At 40.5% G+C, this 18,659-nt stretch overlaps 1 protein-coding gene across 1 annotated transcript in view; it reads right to left on the reverse strand.

The window, feature by feature from the left end:
* IPO7 (importin 7) overlaps window positions 1-16,285 on the reverse strand; it is a 38,014-nt gene extending 21,729 nt beyond the window's left edge. Inside the window, exons 1-8 of the mRNA XM_055721570.1 lie at window positions 16,037-16,285; window positions 6,958-7,039; window positions 5,199-5,352; window positions 4,680-4,838; window positions 1,781-1,937; window positions 1,036-1,125; window positions 522-616; window positions 341-425 (exon numbers count right to left, since the gene is read on the reverse strand). Of these exons, the coding sequence (XP_055577545.1) occupies window positions 341-425; window positions 522-616; window positions 1,036-1,125; window positions 1,781-1,937; window positions 4,680-4,838; window positions 5,199-5,352; window positions 6,958-7,039; window positions 16,037-16,120 (906 nt within the window). The 5' untranslated portion in view covers window positions 16,121-16,285. The remainder of the gene's footprint in view (window positions 1-340; window positions 426-521; window positions 617-1,035; window positions 1,126-1,780; window positions 1,938-4,679; window positions 4,839-5,198; window positions 5,353-6,957; window positions 7,040-16,036) is intronic.
* Between the last annotated feature and the right edge of the window lie 2,374 nt (window positions 16,286-18,659).

The raw sequence follows: 18,659 nt of genomic DNA on the forward strand, positions 1-18,659 counted from the left end.
ACCACATGAATATTATACCTACCTCTTCCAGAAAGAGAAAAATTGGTAACATTTATCCAAAGTTCATCTGAGGGCCTGTTATATGAAAGCATTTACTCTATTTACAGATTATCAGGGCTGCATAGGGTATTTTCAGCGGATTGTCCTATGTGGCAAATAAATTATTCTTTATCATTCTTTTCTTTTAACCCACAGACATCAGTGCTTTCCATACCAATGTTGGCATGAGTGAAGATGAGTAAGAACGTTGGTATGAGTGAAGATGAGTAAGAAGCCTTTTCAGAAAACAAATAAGAAATCACTAACTCTATCCTAACATCCCCCACATTCAGTTTCTTACTTGCTGAACACCAACAGCAAAGGCCTTCAGGAACACTTCAGCAAACTCATTGTACTCCTTGGAAACATTACCAGGGCTTCCATACCTAGAATCAGAAGCAAGTATGCAAATTCAAGAGTGCAACAATATTACTGAATTGGACGTTTGGTTTTTTTTTAAATACTAATGGAAGAGAAAATACCTCTCAAAAAGTCTAGCTAAGATATGCAAAGCCCACTTCTTGCATTTCCACCAAGGCAACTCAGGTCTATCATCTTCATCAACTTGAAGGGTTTCCTTTAGAGGGGAAGAAAAAAGAAAAAAAGATTATTTACCAACTATTCACAAAAAGTTCAAAATACATGTATTTTGAACACTATATAGCCTATTTTGCTTTTAACCTATTTGCACTTCTAGCTTCACAGAAGTCTAAAGTACAGCATATCTAAAATAAATGCCATGATATATGCTGCATAATGGTCAACAAATTCTTGCAACAAAAGCCAAAACAAGTTATGCTATAATTTGAAAACAACAGAACTCACGCAAACTACGTATTTTCAAAATTTATCTAGTCTGTCTAAAGCATATTTAGCTTAAAATTATTTTCTTGCATTGACAGAAATGAATGCAGAAATAAGAAGTTAAACTTTTAAGCATTCTAATGAATGAAAAATATTTAAGCTTAAAGACATAAATAGCCAAAATCCACTTACAGCCGGTACATCCCTATCAACAACAGTCTTCAGGATTTCTACCCATTCAGTCAGGTTTTGCTGATTTATCAACTCCAAAGGTAACGTGTACTTATTAAAAAAAAAAAAACAAACAAAAAAGAGAAAATAAATTTGTGATAAAGCAATCTGAAAGTAGTCACTTCCACTTTGAATTTTAGCCCTTTCAAATATTTGTCTACACTTAGCTACCATGAAAAATTAGAAAATTATTCTGAAAAACAGTTTGAAGAAAATAACACAATGTAGTCTATATCCTCAATATCCTCAAAGGTGCTAGAGATCTTTACTCCAAGTCATTCTGCTTATGCAATGCTAAGACACCACTTAAATGAATGCGACACTAATTTCTGAAGCAATTAACAGCATATTAACAGTTTCATTCAAAACCACTGCATTTACACTGGTAATTCTACACAGGCTGGCCTCTACCATCTGTCATTAGAAAATTGACCTTCTAATCTGTTGTCTAGCGAATGCTCTGCCTTAGAGGATGGCATGCATAACTTCTATGTAACACCAACCAGGAATTAACACCGTACAAAAGTAAAAGTACGGCACAATCAAGCATACCAAAAATCTGTGATTCAAACCACAGTTGAGTAGTAGTAGATTGCAGCTGAATCATGTCCACTATCATAATATTTCTGTCATTTACTATTTTAAGGAGAAGCGTAATGCTTTAAATGAAATTACTGATCAAGTATATCCCAAGTTTATTTTTTACCTGGACAAGGGCATAAAATATTTTGAAGATCTGCTTCTGGATGAGGACAGACTGATCAGATGGATCACTCAGGAGCTGAATGAATCTATCCTTCAGAACTGGCAGAAAATGTTGCATTGCGGCTATCAAAGGACTCCGCTCCTCTGGTTTCTTGTACCTTTAGGTAAGACAAAACCATTTTGTAGATCTTTCAGATAGCTTTTGAATTTTAAAAGTCCACCTTACTCCAGTGTACACACGAGTAGGTTATATTACAGTTCATAACAACATGATTAAAAGAACCCTAGCCTTTTCTTGTTACAAAATTTGAAATAAAGCTATAGCCAGACTTCATTACAGGTAAAAGGCATTAGAAAACCACCGAGCATCCATTACTCCCCTAACTATCCACATCAGTTTTCCGCTGGTAATGCACTTCTGCCAACTTACTCACTTAGAATACCACATCGTGTTCGGTCACGCTATTACTATAGTGAAAAGCAATCAGAGCACTACAAAAACTGCAAGCAACAGGTACACACACTTTAATGCCAAGAATGGCAGGTGCTCAGCTAGTCACTAAAATTCCATTAAGGCACTTACCAGAGTTCACAATTTACCAAAATACTTCCAGAAGCTAGTCTACTTCACTGACACTGAAGTAGTAAACTGAATTCTCCGCAGTTTACCACTGCAGTCTCTCACGTCTTACCATTAATGATTTGATAGAGAATGTAGGTTTCAAGGCTATGTGCCAGACTGAGCAGGCTTCAGCTGCAACACCCCTTGAAATAGTGCCCATGCTGGTGACAGTCCACTAGTTTGCCTAGGCTAAAAACAAGGCTCCATTTCCTTTCTCAAAACATCTCAAAATTCCTGAAAGGAAATGAAGCCGCATTTTCAAATCTTTCCCCCAACTTTTAACTTACAAAGAAGAAAGTCCTTATTGACTCAACAGTTATGACAGCAGAACAGGATCTTACCCATGCTGGTGATGACAATAAGAGCAAAGAAAAATATCACTTTAAGACTGCACAGCTTTATTTTTTGATTAAGTAATTAATACTGTAATACTCTTGGACTCTTGTGGGAGATTTCTGGGTAGAAGGATTGGGTTTGGGATTTGGGGTTTTAATACATTTTTGGTAGACTTTTCACTAGTATTAAATATCAATGCTCAGACTCTTAAACAGTACCAAATTTACAGGAATATAAGATAACGTCTACTCAATCTGCTGCCAGATGGCATGTTCTGTAAAACTACTACAGAACACTGAGCTCCAAAATCCCATTCAATAATATAGTTTCCATGTATTTTCTGAAAAGAAAACTAAATAAATGGATTAAATATTGCTCAAGAAAACTTAGTAAGAAACAGTTGAAAAAAAAAACCACCTATGCAAAGAGCAGCCATTCAATCTTGCTGGCTAGATTGGGAGTGGGGAAAAAATTAATAAAATCAAACTGTTGAAAAGCCCCAAGATACTTACCTTCCACATTGAAGGAAAAAAAAATTCAATAGCTAAATATTCCTACAACTCAAGCAGTAAAAACTTGATTCAAGTCATAACATTATGCAGATTTCCCCCCTCAAAAACAGACATAACCGATTTCAGAAATTTGAGAAACCTGCTTGTATCCATATTGTTACACAATTAAATATACCTATTCCTAAAGGATTTGTTAAACTGACCCATGCTGACTTCACCAAAAAGCTAAACAAGTATGAGCAGTTGCTGGCCTCAGCTACACTGATCAACCAAGATTATGAATACACCTGCTACCTTATAGTTAATCACACTGTGACTGTGCTCATAACAAAACTCTTCCCTAAACAAGGATTGGTATAACGATAATACACTACCAGTGAATGACTCATGCTTTATATCTCACAGATCTCTGCTATATATTTGGTTAAAGACATTTAAATTGAAAATCAAGTGAAAAATTAGTTTATTTCCTTTCCTAGCAGGACTTGCAATTTTTTCAGCCACCAAAAAACTCCAACATGAGACTACAAAGGTCTTTATAGCATTCCTGTAAAAAAGGATTTTTAAGAAACTGATATTCACCTGTTTTACACTAATTTAGACAAAATTAATGGAATTAGTGCAATTTTTCAATGCAACACTAAATCAAGTACCTGAAACAAAAACATTATGCATGACAATGCCTTAAAAGATGAAGTTGTGGATTTCATTAGTCCCACTACTACAATTCCCTGACTCCAGGACTGCACTTTTCTCTGACCCAGCTTAAATGAGCTTCCCACATGCCACCCAGCAGCAGCAAAGCTCCGCGTAATTTCTCAAAGTGCAGCCTCAACTTTAAAGCTCTGAGCACAATACCAGGCACAGAGCAAAGAACATTTACGTGTACCCTAACGCAATCCATGCCTTGCATATAGGAGAACAGTGGGCTTTGATAAAAATTGCCTGAGGGGCTGGATGAGGCTATCAAAATGATCATACCAAAGGCAGTCAACTAATTCTGAACTTCCTAACATTCAAGATTTCACGCTTCAAAACCTTTATATGATTACAGTCACTGATACCTAGAGCACAACTTGTTTAACAGTCTAAACCTGGTTTAAATAAATAGTATTTTTTTGCTTAAATCATTACTTCTTTAATACTTCTTACTTTATCAATCCATAAAAAACTACCAAATTAAGACTTTAAAACACCTTTTTTCTGATTTCAAACCTTTAATGAAGGCAGTTTTTCCTCTAATTTCTTCGCAAAGATAATCTATGCGGTTGTTACCTCGTATAAGATTTTCTAAATATTTTTTAAAATTAGATTTCTGCCACCCTTGCACAGTCCCACATGCAATTATACATGGTTACAATATACATACAGAATACAAAAAATACACATCAATATTAATTCTGCTGTTTTATACAATAGAAAAAACTTACTCATAGTTTTTCACAAGTTGATAAAGACAAAGAAGAATTCCAAGCCAACAAGCACTGTTGTCAGACTGAAGATAAAATCCAATTTTCTCCACAACTGCAGTCCAGCGACTAGGATAATCATGCTTGATAATATGGTGAATGCAAGTAGTAAGCTGTACTCTAGAAATAAATGCACAATGATTACTATCTAAATAAGTAAATAAGTTACTAGTGTTATTTTAATAATATTCTTGCGGTGTTGAAACAGCCAATATTGCCCAAACAGACTTATTTCCGTTTTGTTTAGGTGGTTTAGATTCTGTACTTTCTGCTTAATATTATCCATTTGAAGAACTTTACATTTCTACATGCTGCACAAGCTGAAAATTGGTTTTCCATCTACATTGATGCTACGCTTAGGATATATAGCATATGACAATGATGCTTAGTGTGCAGGTGATCTTAGTTGTTAAAAGAAAAAGAAAGAAACCCGACAGTCAGAAACCACAGCCAATTCATAAACAAGCTAAAAGTGCATACCTAATCAACTCAGGAGAGTGAATAATGGCTTCTACAATATTTTCACGAATACAGTGTCTATCTTCTTCTGGGATGGAGTAAGGTGGAATCTCTCCTGGTGCAGTTTCACGATCTGGCCAATACTGGGTTATCATATTTTTCAAGTAGATAACCCCTGTGAAACAAAAGTGGCAAATCAGCTGATAATCATTCGAAGTACAAAACACACACTTTGCAAACAAATCTGTTCTAGAACAAAACTGAAGTGACTAATTCTTTAACCATTTCCGAGTAGAAAAACCAAAATACATAAACCATGCAAATTAATAACCTAATAATTTACTAGGTTGACACTCTTCTGCCCATTTATTGTGATGTCTGTATTTTTAGTTCTGTAAAGAATGTTTTTTCATATAAAAATACTAAATGTATTGCTTTTCCTTGTGCTACAGAAGTAGTTGCGGAACATTTTAGCAACACACTAAAAAATCCTTTACACTTAGTTTCTCAGTATTTTCATTAAAACAGAGCTAAACAATACCAATGAGTATCTAAAACATCCTTTGTACACAAAAAAAAATGATCTAAGTTTGTGATACAGGAGTGAATGCTAAAGAGAAACAGAGCTCCTTTACACCAAGGTTATGGGCCACAGCACTTTGTAGCAATCAGGCTGCTGGCACAAATGCCTGCATGTACCATTGACAACCAAATCCAAACTGCTAAAGTGACAGAATATAGATTACAGCACTTGGAAAGAAAAGGGCTTACAAAATACAACAGGAAATCTCAAATGACAAACTAATAACAAAGTCACTATTAATCTATGTAGAAAACCGTAAAACAACTTCTCTTCCCAGATTTCATATGCATCTTCTGAAGATTCAGAAACTAAAGGGTTTCTGAAAGGGTCTGCAAAAGGTAAGAAACACTCAGCAGATATGTGCTATTACACGACTGAAGTGATGCAGACTCCAAACTGTCCTCAGCAGGATTTATCATGCCATTAATCGCTCTGCAAAACACGCGCTGTTTGTAAGCTATGCATTGTATGAGTTGTTGCCACTCTTCTACAGACTGCTTTGGTTTTTAAGTGGCTTACACAGAGGGTGAATTTTTGGAGGTTCTTTTCAAACCTCCCCTTTTTCTTGCACTTTATACGTGTATAGCAGTAACTTTGGTGAGCCATCATCTGAATGGTACCACCAAGCAGTAACATAAAAATGCAACTTAGGCTTATGCTACAACTTAGGATGGCCTACTGTGTGGGAGATCTCAGCGATCAAGATCACACTGCCAGAACTGTCAGAAAAACCACTGAAGTATCATATTAGAAGCCTCTAACAAGTAATCATGGCAGCCTTAAAGTGATGTCTGGAGTTGCTAATATTCAACACTGCTGATGTATTTTGGAACCCTGCTGATTTGCACAAGCCATGATTTGTTTTCTTCCACCTGAAATGTTTAGAAACATTAGCATTACTAGTTCAATTACCCCCTCGGACCCAGCGTACTAGCATCATAAAGCATTCTGTTTCCCCAAAGACTGTTATTCACTAGAAATGAAGGGAACCAATCACTGAAGAGCCAGCACCTTTTCTTTCTGTCTTCCCTATTCAGGGTATGGTGCTAAGTACAGTTCATGACTGTAATTGCAGCAACTCCCAACTTTTGAGTATTTAAGACTAAAACCATTAGAATTCTTCAACAGTATCTGCATATGTACTTGTGTGTCTGCACCATTAAAGTAGATACAACGAAAAAAGATTTGAAAACTTGCCTGCCTGTCTCACTGGTAAATCCAGTTGCTCGGACATAGTGATCTGAAGCAGAGTTGAAACAAAGTTCCCTGACTTATGAGCCTGTAGAGAGGAAAAAAATCCCACATATTATTTAGTCATAGTTTATTACATTTTAGAACACTCCCGTTAGTATTACAATATCTTTATAATGATGTAATGCAATCAATAGAATACCAGCAATCCCGACAGTTTCACAGTAGTCAGCTAATCAACCAAAGCATTCCAAAGTTTCATGCTCACTGTATTTTAAAGACAGCATGGGAAAGCAAAAATCCTACCGTTTAAGGTAATAAAGTTGAAGAAATCATTAAACATGCTTCAGGAATCAGCATTTTACAGTCAACACACACATTGTTCATTCAGAACAAATACTTACTTGAGAAAAGATCTGAATAGCCAGAAAACCCCAAGCGCAGCAAGTTTACAGTGACCTTTAACAAGGTATGAATTCATTATATAATAATCTAAAAAACAGATGGCAACTATGTTTTAAAGCTAAGCCCGACCTTCCAACTCATAATTCATTTTTCTGAAAAAACAGCTCCAAGTGACCATTTATGCACTACTGCAGCATCTGTCAGTGTAACTACACAACCGCAAACCAACAGTATGGAGACCTAAGTGGAGTGACATCTGCAGAGTAGCAACTTTGCAAGGGTTTGCAAGAGTTCACTTGGAAAACAAAACATGTTTTTTCTTCAAAAAAAGGGAAATGTCATTGATACACTAAATACTGTATTGTTAATTTCAACGCAAGGAAACTAACCTTAACATTACTGTAGAATCTTTCACCCACCTTTACTAAGCATCAGAAGCTTGAGACATTAATTTTGCTGGGAAAAGGAATCCTTAAAAAATAACTCTACTTTTTACAACTGGAAAACAACCTAATTTTCCTCAAGGTCAAGAGTCAATGGACATGAGCTGCAGCAAGGGAAATACCTATTTCACAAAAGGACAAAAAGAATTCACAACGGTGGCCAAGGTCTAGAACAGTCGGTCCACAAAGGCTGTGGGACCTCATCTTTTGAGATGTTCATAACTCAGTTCCTGATCTACTTCATCTAACTTCGAAACAGCTTTGCTTCAGGGGGCTGGACTAGATGATGATCTGCAGGGGGCCCTTCTAATTACTCCATGATTCAAATTGCCAAGACACATTTCTGCTTTACCTTCACTTACATGTCAGTATTATTTCATACGTTCCTTGTAGCACTTCTGTCAAAGACAACGGCACAGATCTACATAACTTAACCTGTTAAACTCTTAGGGAAACACCTCTTACCTACTTGTTACTCAGTTTATTACTCCCCATATAAAGCAAATATATTAATACTTTGAAAACCACTGAAATTACACTATCCATTTATCAAAAACAAATGATTGCCTCAGTTAGTCCAGCAAAGCAAATAAGTATCAAAAAGAAAATTATCAGAAAATAGCTTTCTATTCTTTCAGTAGGACCAAAAGCTCTTTGGATGGTAAGAAATGATGAGAACGTTCCTCCTAAGTGTGTAACACTGCCCAGCTCACTCCTACAGCACTAGGATCTTCCCGCCAACATTAGCTTTCCCTAGCAAGTATCTCCTATACATTCTAGTATAAACAAGTGTAAAATGGACAGCCTGGGACATGACATTTGCCCATGCATTTGGACTAAGGCTTGATGATTGTTGCTTGCTTTTTATCCCCTGTTATTTAAAAATATTTTAAATGAAGAATGGACTTGACTTACAAATCTCCCCAAAATGTTAAAACATTATTGTACACATTCATCCTGTGCACTGAAAATCTACAGGCTTCAGAAAAACCACAGAAGCAACACTCGCATCTGGTCCAACCAAGAAGTTTATTTGTAGAGTGCCTCCTGATGAATTGGGAGTAACTGATACTGCAATATGAGCATGCATCTTTCTGACCCACGACCCTCTGGTAACCCCAAAGTCGTGAAGAAGCAAATACTTTTATTCATTTGAAAGTGTATTTGCTTCCAATTGCCAAGTAGTGGTTGAATAAGTATATTGAAAATACAATTTACTTGCTGCTATTAATTTCTACTACAGCTCCAGGTCTGTTAAATTCCTTCTTTTCTTACGTAACGTTAATAGGTACACTTCTCCTGCAACACATACCAAATGATATTAGACCCTAATTCAGCACAATATTCAATTATATGCCTAACATTAACGTCAACGGAAGTACACCTGTACTTATATACGTTATTATGAACTTGCTGAAGAAAGCTTTCAGTTTCAACAACCTTTAACTCACCTATGAATAAGGTCACATTACAGTCTGCATAAAACAGACTTAAAAGTGCAAATGACATCCTTCTACAATGACTATGATAAACTTAACAGCTACATTTTCAATAATGAACATTTGCAATGTATTTTACATTTGGAAACTGAAAAGCATTTCATCCTCTGTTTTTAAAAACAAAGGATTACTCTCCCTTTTTCATGGTAAATGACAACTATTCTTTTAATAAAAGCTATCAATTTCAATAAAAAAGACAGAAATTGCTGTGGAACTATCAAGGAACTAATGGGAATAACAAAATGAAATGAAAATAAAAATGTTGTCCTTAAAAGCAAAAAGCAACAAAAAAAATAGACAGCAGTGCACAAAAACTGCCACACAATGAAATTTAAAAAAATACCAAAGAGTAATCTTTCCTTCATTAAAAAAAACCACAGGACTGAGCCTATGCCTATAGCAAGCTACAGAAGCTCCCTATAAATGTCAGTTATATTACTATGTGGGATTAATGTATTTTCACTGGATTCTTTGAACTGTAACAAGTTTTAAAGATAGGACCAAAACATGTATACCATTATTTTGTTTTTTCTAAATCTTACAAGTGCCATTCTTACTAACATCTGAAGCATCCGACACCAATCAACCATGAGGATGAGCTACTTCGTCACCCTTAGTGGTTCAAAGCAGAGATTCAGACTAAAAACAATTTGTGCTTTTCCAAGCAAAACCTCCTATTAATCCATTCAGTTCATAACTAAATTCACACAGAGCTACATTAACACTTCTATGCATTCTATAAGGAACATGAAGGACTTACAAACTCTTTCACAATGACTCCCTTCCCATGCCACTGGAAGGAAGGTAACTTCCAAGAAACCAAGATGCCGGGAGAACTAAGGGCAGCTACATGAAGGTACTTGTTCAGTGCATACTGAATGGCCAAATAAAACCCCAGGTACTACAGTGACCTGTCACTTGCTCCCTTGTTTTGATTTACTATTTAAATAACATGCAATCTTTTATTGTCACCTGGAAAAAACAACTGAACTTGCAGTAAGACACCACATAGGTGCCGATTTTGTATCTACAGCATTAAAAAATACTGAACACACATCCACTCGTTATTTTAATCTTTAGTATTTTCACTCTCCAAAGATGGCTGCCTCTCAGGACATGATGCTCCTCTTCACTGACAGCACTGCCAAAAACACCCAACCAAACAAAAACCCAACTATCTATACAAACGCTAGCTTTTGGGCTTAGTGCACGCCATTAGGCAGAAAACTTTACTACAGAACAGGTGAGCTGCAAATGAAGATTTGTTAAAGCTCTATCAGGGAACTATCCAAATGTAGAGGATTCTGCTGGCCCACACGCACCCCCATCTCCAGAAGAATCAGAGATGCAGTTATGCCGCTTCAGTGAAAACCACCAGCAAGTAGCGTTATTCTACACAGAAGTTCCACAGCTCCAGTGTGCAAGGTTTAAAAAACAGGATTTCACAATGGTTGCTACTACATACTCTGAACTGCATGGAGAATAGAAACAATTTCTATGACTTTTAAAATTCTGCTATCGGTAAAACTCTGTCTTTGATTCTCTTGCTCCTTGTTTACAAATATCCTTTTAAAATAAATACTAAATTTAGAGAACTAAAACGATACCAAAAAAATACGGTTCTGTCACCATCAAAGTCTGTTTCCCAACATGTAACTCAACATTTAAAAACAAAAAAACCACCACAATCATCTCAAGTCCTTCCCCCTTACAAATCCTCCAACATGCCGTGTCACTGGTATGACTTTGTTGTCTGAGAGCCAAAGAATTCAGGGACTTTTCCCAAGAGCAATCTTTGCTATGCAGCCTCACTAGCTGAGGAATGTATTCTATCAGACCACAAACGTTGCACCACTGTCTGTTAATATCAATCACTGTTCCAGAACATACATTTTTTTTTTGGTGTATTTCATTGCAGTTTTTCCTAGCAGAGTTGGTTTGTTAGCCATATGCTAAAACATGCTTCTGAGAAAGCGTCACGCCAGCTACGTAATTCTGAAATATAAATTAAATCTGAAGTTAACATTAAAGAGACCAGTTCATGGCTTATTAACTACCAACAGTTAATTATGATACAGAAAAGCACTTTTTCCACCAGTAATGATGCTCACTCAAGTCAGTTACATTCATCTTAAACACTAGATTTATTCCTACCCCACACAAAGTCTGCATGCCACCAAATGATAAAAACAAGAAGCTTCATGCCAAGTAAAGAGACCTCCATGCATTCTTCTTAGACATTAAGAACTTAACCTACCATAACAAACACGCTACTATAGGTATCTCCTTTACTGTCACCAAGAAAGCAAAACAGGAGGGTAATACTTACTATATGTTGCTTAACTAGAACCCCAGGTTACTTACATAATTACTCAAAGTAGCACATATTTAAATAAAGGCTACAGTTTATTTTGAAAGAAGATGGAAAAATATGAATTCAACGCATATCCTCCCCCATTCCAATTTTGAAAATAATCTGCATGCAATTTTTGATCTAGACCTTAATAGGACTAGACAAATGCAACTATTAGAGTGAGGTGAAACAGTTTGGTTTTTTTATAGAAAGGTAAGGTCAGGAACTGTAAGGCCAGGCTGAATCAGCAAACTGCCCTGTAGCACTCTTTCAATTCTTTTTTAAGAACTCAGCAGGTGTGGAAGTCATTCTGACCTCAGGTTTTTGCAAGCTAGTGCTGCCCCCTCTTACCCAGCTACAATGAATATGTAAATCCAGCTGAAGGCCCACAAAAAAATACATACACGCTACCAGATTGTGCAAGCATCCCTGATGCTCATTTGATCAGAACACTGTCTGCAAGTTCTGAAGCCTATTTGCTCTGCCGTTCAATGAGGAAAAAGTAACGTGGTCTCAGCAAAGGCTAGCTAAGCATGGACAGCAACTATTTGCTAAGTCATGAGAAAGTGGCAAGTCACCCTGCCTCCTGGGATGCATTACCTCGTACTGGTTAACAGGCACCAAGAATGTAACTTCTTCCTAACGCTGACAAAGCTCCCTTGGTTCCTTACTGCCCCCAAGGGGATTTCTGGTGTTGGACCAGGCTTAATACAGTTTAAAACCATCCTTTCCCAAAGAATCTCATCTAGCATACACACCCCAGAATACATAGGACGATAAGAGAAGTGAAAATAATTGAGTACTTTCCGTAAAATATCACACTAACGACTTAAAAAGAGAACCCATGATCTGATAGTCAGAGCCAGGAAACTCATGCTCTGTTCTTGTTCTTACTCACGCTACAGTATATAGCCGTAGGTGTATACATGAAGACCATATTAGAAAAAGGTGGAAAAAAAATTAAACACTATAAACACCTGCCCCAAAATATCCAAAACATAGCATTTCAGTGTTTGGAAATTCCTGGGTGAAAGGCACCACATAATGAGCAGCTTGCTTTTTCCCCTTTGACAAACTTTCACTCCAAAACTCCGGGTAGTCAGAGTCTAATCATTTCATTTAATCATTCCATCGTTCTGACATTTTTATCTATTCAGTAGGCAATGAAAGGCACTGAACTAGGCCCTACTGCATTCTGCTAAACTAATGGCGTGCTATGGTGACTAGTCAACAAGTTAAAGCATTTTTCCTTTCCCTGTCACTTATCTTAGAACGTGAAAAAGCTTAAACATAACTTCTGAAAGGCACTTTTCAGTACAGCAACAGGATAACATTTTCCTAAACAAGCTCTGTTAAGCTTTGACTTTTAAAAATTATAAGTTATTGGGGATTGCTTTTTTTTTTAAAACTTTCTTAGACAAAAAAAATGGGTTGTTAGTCTAAAAGGTGTCTTAATACATCATACACACTGTGGTTAATCTGATACTTAACTCACAAGACATATTTAACAGTTAAGTTAAAAATTTCCTGAAATTACAAAGAAACCTGAAAGTAAAGTATTATCTGGCAACTGTGCCTTTATAAATATGTTGATATTAAAAGATGAAACAACACTGTGTATTATTTTCAGAGTGTCATTCCATAGCTGCATAGTTAAAAATATCTATTTTCATCACCATTTCTGGGAAACACTTTATACACGCAGTACAAAGACAGTTTCAAAAGGCAACAACATCTTGCTGCTTTCCAGTAGCTTACTTGAAGATCCTGATTCTGTTGTGGTAAACACAGCTTTCTTCTGTAAGACAGGGACAGAGATGGGCAAACATCATCAACTGGAAATTACAAGAGAAACTGTCGGACACGAGACCTAGGGGTACCATTCCCTGCAACTTATTTTCACACTAAGGAAAGTAAAGTCAAAGAGACTGAAATACCTGCCTTTTTTTTTTTTTTTTTTAAAGCATATCTCAACTCTAACATTTTTCAGAGACATTTATGTGCAGGCAATATAACCTGATAGAATTTAGTCACAGAAGAAATAAAGCATAGAACAATGCATGACTGAGCCAAGGTCAAAGGAAAAATAACCAAGCCTGGACAAATCAAGAATCATACACCCTGGTTCCCTCCTCCGTTCAGTGGAAACTTTGTTGATTGATAGGGTATGATGAAGGCAGACCTAGATACTTAACTCCTCCATTAATTAGGAATATCAATTACTGATTAAAACACATTCTTTTCTGACAAGGTAAAACGACCATTTCACTGAAAACCAGTCTCATCAGCTCAACAGAGCCACTTCAGACAAATTAAAGTTAAGCTAAAAGGTCAACCAAGGACAACTATTAAACTTAAATTATAAAAACATGCGTGCGCCTGGCCACATGCAAGAACAGTGTTCACTGCTGTATGATTTCATCTTTACAGAGAAAGAGGCCCCCACATATTTGTAATGAAATAAAACATTAACTGGTAACACAATTGCCCTAACAGTTAACAAATTTAGACCAGTACCTTGCAAGTAAACGCATAACTGACATCAATAAACACATGCTAAACCAAGATCGTGCATATGACTAAAACTATGTATATGTACAAGTGCTTGGAGATTTAGGGTTTAACAAGTATTTTTATCACAAAACGTCTGTGACAGATCAGTGATGCTATGTTTCCAACTGCAAAGAACTCTTATGCACTGGTCCAATAATGTCTGGTGTTTTTAAAGGGGCACAGGTATTTGGATTTTACACCCGTTTAATACTTCTGCAGCACATGAAGGACCATGATGATCTGATTCAAAAGTGTTAACAAAAGCCAGTTGCCAGTGAGCATGATCCTTCATGCAACAGAGTTAGCCATTTGCTGAAGACCCCGACTGGCAGAGAACATAATTTCCTGCACGTTCAACTACTCAATACCTGCAGAAAAAATTATAAGAGATTTCAAGCAAGTTACTATATTTAGATATTGACATGCATAGAACAAAAAAAAAAAATTGCATTTTACGGCCAGCTCAAAATTAGTATATATTACTGTCTTTATAGGCAAGTACATTATTTTAAAATTTTTCGTTTAAATAAGAACTGCTAAAATACTTTTTACCAAAGCACATGGAAAAGACAGCCAATTACTTTATGCAAACCTCAACTAAACATTACGTAGTTTTACAGCTATTTCATATATTTGTACCTAATACTCATTTGCCGTTCACTTATTACATGAGGGGTGAGAATTCAGCTTAATTACACTCTTTTATAATGAGAAACCATACCTTTAGTTTTTGAAAGTTTCTCTACCACCAGCAGAACACTTGGCCCACCTTATCTAAGCTCTGCTGAACATCTGTTGCATTAAACGTATTTTGCCCGGCCTAAAGTCTGCTTCAGAGCAACAAAGAGAAACGTCTGTAGCCAAGGCCGACTACAGGCACCACCAGAGCTGCCCCACGGGCTCATCCTTCCTTCTCCGAGTCAAAATCTTCCCCTACCACCTCTTCTCCGAGTCAAACACTAGAACACGTTTTCTTTTTTTTTTTTTTTTCCCAAACTCCAAAACGTCTAGAAGTCCCGTGGCTGTGTCTCATCAATAGGGAAAAGTTATCACCTGCCGCGTGGAGCCAAGTGGAACAAAAATATACCCTTCTTCTGCAACCGAAACCCGCGGCGCCGGGGCCGGCGGGCGCTGCGATCCCAGCGGGGCCCGGCAGGGCTGGGGGGGCGGCTGGGAGCCCCCGGCCCCGGGCGGCGCCACACGCCGAGCAGCCGGCCCCGACCCCGGCCCCGGTGGCGCTGCCCGGCCCGCAGCCCCAGCGCTCCGCTCGGCACCGAGGCCGGGCTGTCAGCGCCGTCCCTCGGCTGGCCCAGGCCACGCTCGCACCGCAGCCTGCGCTGCTCGCGGCGGCGGGGCCCGGCCGCCTCCCTCCCGGCTGACAGCGGGGCTGCCCCTGGGCCGGCTGCAGCCGCGGGGCTACTGGGGCCCGCGCCCCGGCCGCTCCGGACATCCCCCCGCGGATCAGCCTTTCCCCGGCCGAGCTGGAAGACAATGGAGATAATCGGCGACCGACAGGAACGGCGGCGGGGGCCCCCTCCGCAGCGCCGGCCGGTTTCTGCCGCGAAACCCCCGCCCCGCCCGGCCCGGCCCGGCCGGAGGCCCCGCTGCCATGTGCCGGGGACAATGCGCGCCGGGCGGCCGAGCCCGGCCTGCCGCCACCGTGACACCAGGCAGGGCCCGCCGGCGGGAAGGGGCCGGGGGCGCGGGGAAAGCCGCCTCGCCGTCCCCCGCACGGACCCGCCCCGACCCCACCGCCTCCCCTCACACGCACCCCCCGCTCCCCGGAACGGCGGCGGCCGCGGCCCCGGCCCAGGCCCCGCCGGCGCCCTCACCTCGTTGAGCTGCCTCTCGGCGGCTTCCCGCAGCGCCGGGTCCATGGTGCCCCGCAGGGCCTCGATGATGGTGTTGGGGTCCATGGCGGCGGCGGGACGAGGAGGAGGCGGAGGGCAGGGGCCGGGGCCGGGGCCGCGCCGCGCCGTGCGCACATGGACCCGCCGCCTCGCAGCGGCCGCCGGCGCGAAAGGAAGGGAGAGCGCCAAAGGCCCGGATAGAGCTGCCCCCCGCCGCCACCAGGGAGCGGCGCCCCTTCCGCCGGCCCGCCCCGCCCCCCGCGCCGCGGGGCGCCACGGGACCTGTAGTCCGGCGCCCGCCGGGCCGAGCCGAGCCGGGCCGGGCCGAAGCGGCGGGCGCGCTTGTAGGCCGGCGGCGCCGCCGCCTCCGCGCCTGAGGGGAGCGCGGCGCGGCGCAGCCCAGCGCAGCGCAGGGCGGGAGGGAGCGGGCTGCGCCGCTTGCTGTTCCCCCGGCGCGGGGGCTGATGCCCGGCCGCGGGCAGGGCCTACGGGGCGCCGCCGCCTCACGTCAGGTGCTGCCTGGGCCGCGCGCCGCGCTCTGCCGCCGCCTTCAGATGCAGCGGGGCCCGGTTGTGGCGGGAGCGCCGCGCGCTTTACGCTTCCCGCCTTCGCCGCGGCTCGGCTGGCCGGTGAGGGAGGAGCGGGTCCCTTGGAAGCGCTTTGCCTTGCGGTGGGCGCAGGCTGCGAACAGGTCTCTGGCTTTTTGGAAAAGCCAGCGTTTGGTTCTGCTGGTTTGCGGGGGGTGGGAATTCCCGAAGATGTTTCAGGAATGTGACAGACAATCAACGTTAGCGCAGCTGTCGCTGACAGGGGCAGCAGGCTCGGTCACGAAGTCAGGCGTCGGGCTTCTTGGGCTGGTCCTAAGTCGCTTCTGCAGGTTTCATCCTACAAGCCGTGAGGCATTTCGGAAGTAACTGCGCTTCATGTGAGTAGCCGCGGTAAAATAAGCAACGCTATTTATAAAGTAGGTGCATTGTGATTTGTAATATTTAATGGATCGCATGTAGGGGCATTCACTGTTGTGGCTTCGTTTGGGGGGTGACATGCAGGGATGGACTTGAAATTTTGAGTCATTCCTGTGAGAGGAATTCATTGAACTCTCAGGTAAAACAACCAAGAAAAAGTTTCACAAGCAGCCCATCCTGTAAGAACCCTGACATGAAGGCACATTAATAAAGAAACTGCATATCAAATAGAAAAGCAGAAATGCACGTACATACAGAAAATAACAAATCTAAAGTGATACTGTTTAGAAAATTGATCAAGGACACTGTCTCCTTACTAGTTAACTTAAAGCTTCAGGAAATGCCACATTAAAACTTGATTACCACACTTTTGCTGTGCTAGTGGCCTTGCAGACATTCCCCATACATGCAGTCTGCGTGGCATTACCACTGCGTAACCTGGATGGAGCCTGCTTGGTTTCTAAGTCCGTCCTCTCTGAGCTGGCCACCATCCCACCACCTTCCCTAAGGCAGGCTAACCAGTACCACCTCAGCTGGCAAAATCTGCCCTCGGCAGGTTTATCTAGAGTGGCTTCTCATATATGAAACAACCTAACTGACTTGGGTGTGTATATACATTTTCCAAATAAGTAACTTTTCCATGATTGCTGCTGGACTGAAAACCAGATTTCTCTGTTTCTCTTGCTACTGGTTTGTTGGTGAGTTTTGGGAGTTTTTTACTTAATGCTAAAACCTGTGATTTACACTATAGGGCTTTTGTAATGTTTGTTGCAAGCATAAAAATGAGTGCCTCATTTAAAGAACTAAACTGGAAAGCAGCAACGAATGCCTGACTTTCTAGATAAGCCCAGGAGACATACGGACCCAGAAGACCCAAGTGGCAATGTAGCATCATTTCAGGATGTGATGTCATAGCATGTTCTTGCCCAGATCTGCAGTCACACTCCAACTCTAGATGTTGCCCAAAATGTAAAAAAAAGGTGAAATACTGTAGATTCAATACCATTAAAAAATGCTAGACAAAGTCTTTTCCGTGTTTTTGTGTCGCAGGACAGATAACAAGATCAAACCTCAGTGCTCTTTGTATCAAAGGAGCAAAGCAATAACACCTCTAACCATAGAGAACGTAGATCAGCTAAGCTGATCCAACAACTTATGAAACAGAATATATCTTCTCTAAAAAGAAAAATAACTACTTCAGAGGACAAAGGGCTCATGATGTGCTGGTTATACATAATACTCTTTGTCAGATATACAGATGTGAAATGCTGCAAAGAAAAGCACAACGGGATGCAAACCATTGTCAGCAGAGGTGCTGTGGCTGAAGAAGCTTATCGCCAGAGCTGTTACCATTTCTATACAAAAGTAAGGAGTCAAAAAAAAAAAAAGTTATGCAGAGGAACGTGTAAGCAATTGTCCAGAGTCCCAAGTGCTCTGGAAAAGGAAACCTTGTATGTCAAGGAATGCTTGCATTCACAAGCATGTTTGCATTTGCATCTTTGTTTGCCCAGAAATAATAACAATAGCTAAACTCACAGCAGGAGTAGTTGCATAAATGATTCACAGAAAATAATAAATGCAAGATTCAGTCAAGATGGACATTCTGTATACACTGCACATCAGCTTTAAGAAGAAACGTC

The sequence above is a fragment of the Falco cherrug genome, chromosome 10, assembly GCF_023634085.1.
Source record: "Falco cherrug isolate bFalChe1 chromosome 10, bFalChe1.pri, whole genome shotgun sequence".
Classification (NCBI taxonomy): Eukaryota; Metazoa; Chordata; class Aves; order Falconiformes; family Falconidae; genus Falco; species Falco cherrug.